The following is a 7,553-nucleotide window of genomic DNA, read 5'->3' on the forward strand; positions in this document are numbered from 1 at the left end:
ATTTAATCCTTTTTATGTTTCAATAAATTTTCACATCTAAGTTGCGAGAAGGCTATTCGTACGACCTGGACAAAATTTTTTTTAGGGGGAATCGCATGACCGTGACATGTAGAACACATTATCGAAAACGAAAATCGCCAAAATTAAAAAATTAAAAAGTTACAGCCATTTTCCCTCAGTGTCTAATTCCAATGTCCACCTTTTTTTTTAAATTCTTTAATCAGAAGAAAGTTTTGAAAGTGACTCAAAGATCGAATTTTGTGCGTAACACGGGTTTGATATTTATCAACGATGCATGAAACTCTTGGCTTTTTAATCGCTCTTCTTTCTGAGAATAAAATGTCTGAGCAGTATACAAATACTCATAATAATGGTTTCAAATTTAAGCACAAAGCCAGCAATTATAAGGGAATGTTCACTTATTTTATCGACACTGAAGGATGAGACAAAGTTGACCTCGGCTGTATTATTATGCTGAGACCTCCTTCGGTCATGATTGACCATGGGATTGCACCTAGAAAGTTACCCTCCTAGGCACAAGTCTGGGCAATGTTGTTTATGGAAGACCAGCAGTTGTCTATGTGTGTGTGTGTGTGTGAAGGCATGTGACCTAATGATTAGGTCGTTGCACTTTCGACCATAAGATCAAGGTATCGACTCCCATATTGGCGGTGCGTCGTGTTCTTCATTTCACATTAGTCTAGTTATTCATCTGGTGTAAATGAATAATCCTGCGATTGACAAGCGTTGGCAGATCGAGAAATTAATTTTTGTAACTAAACACTCCCAAACTTCGGACACTTCGTGTCATATAAAACTCTTAGTGTTGTTGAGAAAAGTTTGTATTTTCAAAGTTATTTTGTGTTAAAGTTGCTGTTTTTCGGTGATTGGATTGTAGGCATGCTTCAGCATGGCCATGAAAAGTTTAGCTCAGTAATTCTCAACTGGGGTCGATATGACCTCTGGGGCTTCATAGAAGATTGTTGTGGGGTTCACACAAGAAAAATAATGCCAATTATGAACATTGACAATAGAGCTCAACAACAAATTTGAAAACCTGTTCATTTTGAAGGAAACTTATTTCAGACATGTTAATTTTTTTTTTTTTTTTTACAAAAACTTGAAAATTTCAACAATCAAGATACTTTTCATTCAGTTTTATTCCTGGGGTTTTTTTTGTTTTTTCTTCTAATCATAGTTTTGTAAAAATATTTCCCGCCACCCCCATTACAATTTTTTTTTTTTTTTCACAGACATTCCTGTTTTCCCAATCATCTTTCATCTTCTGTCAGTGACCTGTTATTAAAAGTTACATGCATAAAAGGGGTGGACAGTTTTCTTTCTTGCTTTCATTTGCAGCATCTACCCCTGCTTTGTTTTGTTGTCTATGATTTAAGTTTTCAAGATTTTTTTCTCTTTCTTTCCCACTTAAATTAAACCTCATGCTTTTGGTCCTTTGTTCTGCTACATACCAGACACATTTCATAGAAACTGACTTTTTCTAAAGATTAACAATTTTGTACCATTTTCCATCATTGGACTACAGCCTTGATAGAGCCCTTCCTTCAAAAGTTTTAGATGATCGATCCCAGGTCCTTATTTCAGTAATATATTACACTGACATGCATATATATCGTATGTACATGGTCTGATCAATAAGTATCCGGACTGTTGCCATAATAACGAAGCTAAAGCACGCAAAGTAAACCCGTTTGGCACAGATTGACCTTGAACTCTGCTGTGCATGGGCACTAAGTTTTAACGTTCTAGTTCACTTCTGCTGTTTACAGCTGTGCTTGGAAGTAACATGTGATCATTGCATTACTGTCATATGTCTAAGATCTGATCTCTGTTTTATTCTGGGGTACATCTAAGATCCAGTCTCTAATACCTATTTGTCATACATCTACAACCTAATCATTGATACTTCACTCTGTTGTACATCTATGACATGATCAGTAATATAATTGTCTGTCTTAAATCTATGACTTGGAAGCTAACATTCAACTTCACATTCATCTATGATCTGGTTAGTGATACTCTACTTCATTAAGACATACATTTATCATCATCATCATCGTTTAACGTCTGCTTTCCATACTAGTATGGGTTGGACGATTTGACTGAGGACTGGCAAGCTAGAAGCTGCACCAGGCTCCAATCTGATCTGGCAGAGTTTCTACAGCTGGGTGCCCTTCCTAATGCCAACCACTCCTGCCTCTTGTACCTACCTCTACAATGACATTCTAAAAATATGCAATTACATCATTGAAATCTCAAAAGCTATGAGATAATGCATGATTGATTTCAAAGAAGGTGAATAATAACATAATCTGAATGATAAAGGGTTTGTCTCGGGTCAGCTGATAAAGGGTTTGTCTCAGTGGTATAAAACCCGATCAAGAATGAGTCGTTATGGAACAGCTATTCCTGTGTGCGGTATTGATCTTGGCATAACTTGAGACCCACTAACCCGTTATCATTTAAACTGGCCATATCTGGCCCAAGTAACTGACCAGATCTGGCCGCCCACACTTATTCTGCCATGTAATTCAAAACAATTTGAATAAATAAATATTACATTAATATGAAAACTAAAGGGTCTGTGTTCTGTTTTTATGAAAACCAATATTAGGAAGTTGTAAAATTCATGTCCTTACAATAACATGACCCCAGTTTCAGAGTCTGAAAATGATTACCATGAATTCAGATGAAATTCTCTAGACATTAGCTTAGTGGTTTGTAGACCTAAGAAGGAAATATTCTATCAGAGCTTAACTATTTTTTTCTTTTTTTAATATCATTAATGATTACAAGGTGACAAACTGGCAGAGTTGCTATCATGTCAAGCACAATGCTTAGCAGTATTTCTTCTGACTCTTTATGTTCTGACTTCAAATTCCACCAAGGTCGACTTTGCCTTTCATTCTTTCGGAGTTGATAAAATAAGTACCAGTTGAGCACTTTGATCTATGTAATCAATTACCCCACCTCCACCAAAATTGCTGGCCTTGTCTCAAAATTTGAAACCAATATTTATTTAAGATTATGTTGGTTTTAAAACAGTTGATATCTCTCTTGCTGTGTTTTCTTCATAGTTTGACTGAATGAATGATTAACAAAGGTGCTTCACCATTCTGTAACTGTTGTTGATGATGATGATAACAACTTTTTTTTTTTTTCTTCAACAGAGCCACTGCTGATTATATTGTTTCCCCCAACCCTCACCTCTCATTTGACTGATACTACTTTTATTGATTCAGATGAATAAGTCAACCTCCGCAAAATCCAAAACTACAATAAATCACTATAACTAACATGAGACATTTCACCTGGCCAACTATCAGGTCTGCTGTGGCCACCACCACCCACTATGACATTGACTTTTTCTTTAAATAACCTTGTTTTTAACCTAACTAGTTATATGAATATCTTGAACCTGCAGGTGAATCCAGGACCCAGTTTTCAGCCATGCAACATTGCCAATAATAAAACTAAAAACTTTTGAAGTATTTACCTCCATTTTTATTTAGTTGTAGTCAAGTAACACTAGTTTCTGTTTTGTTTTCTTCCAAAGAAAAGTCGTTACAGCTACAACATTTTTTGTATTGTTTGTTTGCTTCTGTCAGATGAACCCCTTTCTTTCATTTTGTTCTTTTTTCTATTTTCAAGCTTCAATTCGTCATGTGAGAACTTCAGGACTATCTTCCACTCCCACACCAGATGACATTATTTGGGAAGAAAGTATAAGAAATAAATAGTCTCCCCTGGAAATTTGGTCGTTATGCGGTGTCGTAAAGTTGCATCATTGATTCTTATATTTACTATTTTAGGACTCTATCTTATGCTATCTAACAAGTTCAGATATGTATACTATATCACCAAAGAAAATCATGATAAACCTATACCAACATCACTTCCCAGCCTAAGGGTCACTAACAAGCTGCCGTCATCATTGAATAATAAAAGTAACATCTCTATCTCCGATATCACCACCACCATGAATACAAAACAGAAACCAGAGCCGAAAGGGAGCATTCGTAAAACTGCATACCCATTAACTATAGACAGTCCTTACCTCATAAACAATCCAGATATCTGTAAAGGGGTGAAAAATTTGACTTTCATTGTTATTGTCCATACAGCTCCTGACCATACAGATCGACGTCTTTCAATAAGACAAACATGGGCCAACAAATATTTCTTTAGAAACATGTCACTGAGGATTGTCTTTTTGTTGGGGAAAAGCGATAACCCCCAAATCGAATTCCGCATTAAAAATGAAAATCTTATCTATAGAGACATAGTGCAGGGTAACTTTAAAGATTCTTATAGAAATTTGACACACAAGGGTGTTCTTGGTTTCAGGTGGATAACTGAAAACTGCCAACATGCCAAAATGGTGATCAAGGTAGATGATGATGTCTTCGTGAACATTTTTAAGGTATACAAAGAGGTTTACCTGAAATACAAAGACCTTTCTCATTATATTCTCTGTCATGTTCGCAAAAAAAATACAAGTCCAATTATTAGGGCAAAGAGCCATCTAAAATGGAAAGTCAATGATGATGAATTCCGTGGTTTTTCACATTATCCAACTACATATTGTAATGGTTACGTTGTGTTTATTTCACCTGATCTCATACGAGGCATGTACAAGGCCTCTTTCACCACACCTTTTTTCTGGATAGATGATGTTTATCTGTATGGACTGCTACCATCAAAGATAGCCAATGTAACATACCACAATTTGGTGAGTACCTTCAATTTGAATGAAGTTACAACCTTGAGGTGTTTCTCTGATAGCAAAATCTGTCGATATTTGGTAGGTAATTCCTGGCGCAATGGAAATATGATAAAACTGTGGTTGTCAACGTTAGCAAAACTGGACAACGACTCTCGGAGCTTAATTGATCTTCAGATCATATCAGACACTATTCACATAAACTTGACCCAAGCTTTACATGAGATAAACAAAGAAGTTTATAAACTGTATCCTACTAAACCTCCACAAAAGAAAAAACCCCAAAAATGAGTGTTGGGGCAAACTAGAAAACTGCAAAGGAATCAAAACAGCAGTTATAAAGATGTGATTTGGGAGCTGGAGGCTGAAATAAAAGATCTATCAGGAACTGGAGGATTGAAGGATATTTTTCCATTTATTTGGGGGATTTATATGTGTGTGCACACGTGTGTATCTATATCGTGTGTGTAAAAATATACATATACACACACACCATGTTCTTGTGGATAACGTACGAATGTGCCATGTTGTGTGTGTGTCGTATTATGTGTGTTTGTATGTATATTGTTTTCTCACACATGCCTAATACACAGTATTATAAGATAGATTTCTCTAGTTATGTGACTGTGATAATGTCAAAAGAACAATAAAGGATTTAAATTGTATTAAAATATATTCAAACAAAAAATGAACAGAAAAAATATCTGAACGAAAAGAAATTTGTATTTTCTATTTTCCTTTTTCTGTTTTATACAACAAAAAGAAAATCATAATTGTTGAACTAAAAAGTTCTGAATCTGAATGTGTGAAATTATATAAGAATGGAAATAGCAGATTATTTATCATTAAAAATCTAATATTAACATGATTTTGTTGTTTAATATTCCACCTGTTTCTTTATATATATATTTATATATATATATATATATATATATATTATGTAGTCTGATCATTAAGTATCTGAACTGTTGCCATAGTAATGAAGCTAAAGCACACAGTGAAGATGCTTGGCACAAATTGATCTTCAACTCTGCCGTGCATGTGCACTGTTTTAACATTCTAGCTCATTTCAACTGCTTACAGCAGTGCTTGGAAGGAACGTGTGTAGTGTGTGATTGTTGCACTGACCATGACTCTGCATCAAATTTTGCCAAAAGCTTGGCGATACCTGCCCAGATGCCTATGCAATGTTGCAGAAAATATATGGAGAGGAGTGTATGAGCTGAAAAAATGTTGATAGTGACAAACGTTCTGGGAGACTCGCAACCAGCAGGATTGAGAAAAACATTGCAGATGTGCATGCAGCCATGAGAGGGAAACCATCGAATCACCATTTGTGAATTATCAGAGGATGTGCAGATTAGTTATGGTTTGGTTCAGTTCAGTCCATTATCACTGAAGATTTGGGTATGAGATGAGTATCTGCCAAGTTTGTGCCAAAACTGCTCTCAGCTGATAACACACCTGCCCATTCAGTGCAGCTTGACTGCGTATCCAGGAATTCAGTTTCAAATCTCTGCTACATATGTCAATGGCTTCTTGTCTAGTAGGAAACCCTCATTGATACTCGAGAAGAAAGGATCATCATCATCATGGTTTAATGTCTGCTTTCCATGCTGGCATGGGTTGGACAGTTTGACTGAGGACTGGTGAAACCAGATGGCTACACCAGGCTCCAATCTGATCTGGCAGAGTTTCTACAGCTGGATGCCCTTCCTAAAGCAGCATGATGGAGATAACCACAAAGAGGTGTCATGGTAAGACTGAGAGGGATATGAGACTGTTTGGCATCACCGATTCAATGCTGACTTATTTGACATCAGACATTTTAATGTCTCTCTCTCTCCTTCTCTACATCTCTCTCTCTCTTTCTCTGCGAGAGCTTTTCTTTATCTTTATGAGAATATGCTCATATACAGAGAGAGGAGGGGGGAGTTTATGACATTTGTGTTCAATTAATAAATTGTAATCTCTCTCTCTCTATGTATGTGTACAATTCTGCAACATGTGTGTTTGCCTCTTGTGCCAAAACAGGTTCTTAGTCCAAACAACTGTACCTAGTTGCCTCATTCTGGATGTAGTGATTGACAAGAACAGAGACAGATTGTAGTGACTGTAGCAGATGTCAACTAAAACACATATACACATACACAAATACACACACAACACAAACAGTTTTTAATCCACCAAATCCTACTCACAAAGTATTCATTAAGATGAAGCTTTATCACAAAACACTCAACAAAGTTTTCTAGGTTGTTTGAATAAGCAGATTAAAAGTCCTTAAATAGAAAACAAAATTTTCCCCAGCCAGAACACAATCAGTTTTCTGCAAATTTATTTTCCTGGTTTAACAAAGATTATTCAACAAATCGATAGTTATCACTAACGATCTTCCAAACGTTCTCTTGAGATGTAAGAATGAAATGCTGATGGAATGCTTTGGATTTCTTTCTTGGAAATTTTACCAGACCAAACGTCGTGACCCCAATAGTTGTCTGCCCTTGTGAAACAACATCTGAAATGAGAGAGAGAGAGAATCGATTATAAGGATTTTGGGATCTTGTTCAAAACGGGGGCACCAGTATTTTCTTAACGAAACACTTTGAAACTTGGGACACTGGTAGAATGTGTCATATAAAACATCTTTTTCTCTTAGTCTTCTTAACAAAAAAATGTACATCGCAAGTTATTTCATGTTAAAGTTGTCGTATTTCTGTAATTTCAACCAATGACTGACGTCCATTCAGCCGAATAACAGTAAGTGCTGACTACGTAAACAAACGATTCTCGCGGTGATAAAATTATT

General features: G+C 36.0%; 2 protein-coding genes across 2 annotated transcripts in view; one reads left to right on the forward strand and one right to left on the reverse strand.

Annotated features, from left to right (window-relative positions):
• The window catches only part of LOC106881562 (uncharacterized), a 113,185-nt gene extending 107,578 nt beyond the window's left edge, over window positions 1–5,607 (forward strand). Inside the window, exon 4 of the mRNA XM_052972265.1 lies at window positions 3,758–5,607. Coding sequence (XP_052828225.1) covers window positions 3,758–5,035 — 1,278 coding nt within the window. The 3' untranslated portion in view covers window positions 5,036–5,607. The remainder of the gene's footprint in view (window positions 1–3,757) is intronic.
• Window positions 5,608–7,065: 1,458 nt separating this feature from the next.
• Window positions 7,066–7,553, reverse strand: part of LOC106881556 (NTF2-related export protein 2) — a 42,637-nt gene continuing 42,149 nt past the window's right edge. The window contains exon 4 of the mRNA XM_014931997.2: window positions 7,066–7,262. Within this exon, the coding sequence (XP_014787483.1) occupies window positions 7,105–7,262 (158 nt within the window). The 3' untranslated portion in view covers window positions 7,066–7,104. The remainder of the gene's footprint in view (window positions 7,263–7,553) is intronic.

Source organism: Octopus bimaculoides, chromosome 13, assembly GCF_001194135.2.
Source record: "Octopus bimaculoides isolate UCB-OBI-ISO-001 chromosome 13, ASM119413v2, whole genome shotgun sequence".
Taxonomy (NCBI): Eukaryota; Metazoa; Mollusca; class Cephalopoda; order Octopoda; family Octopodidae; genus Octopus; species Octopus bimaculoides.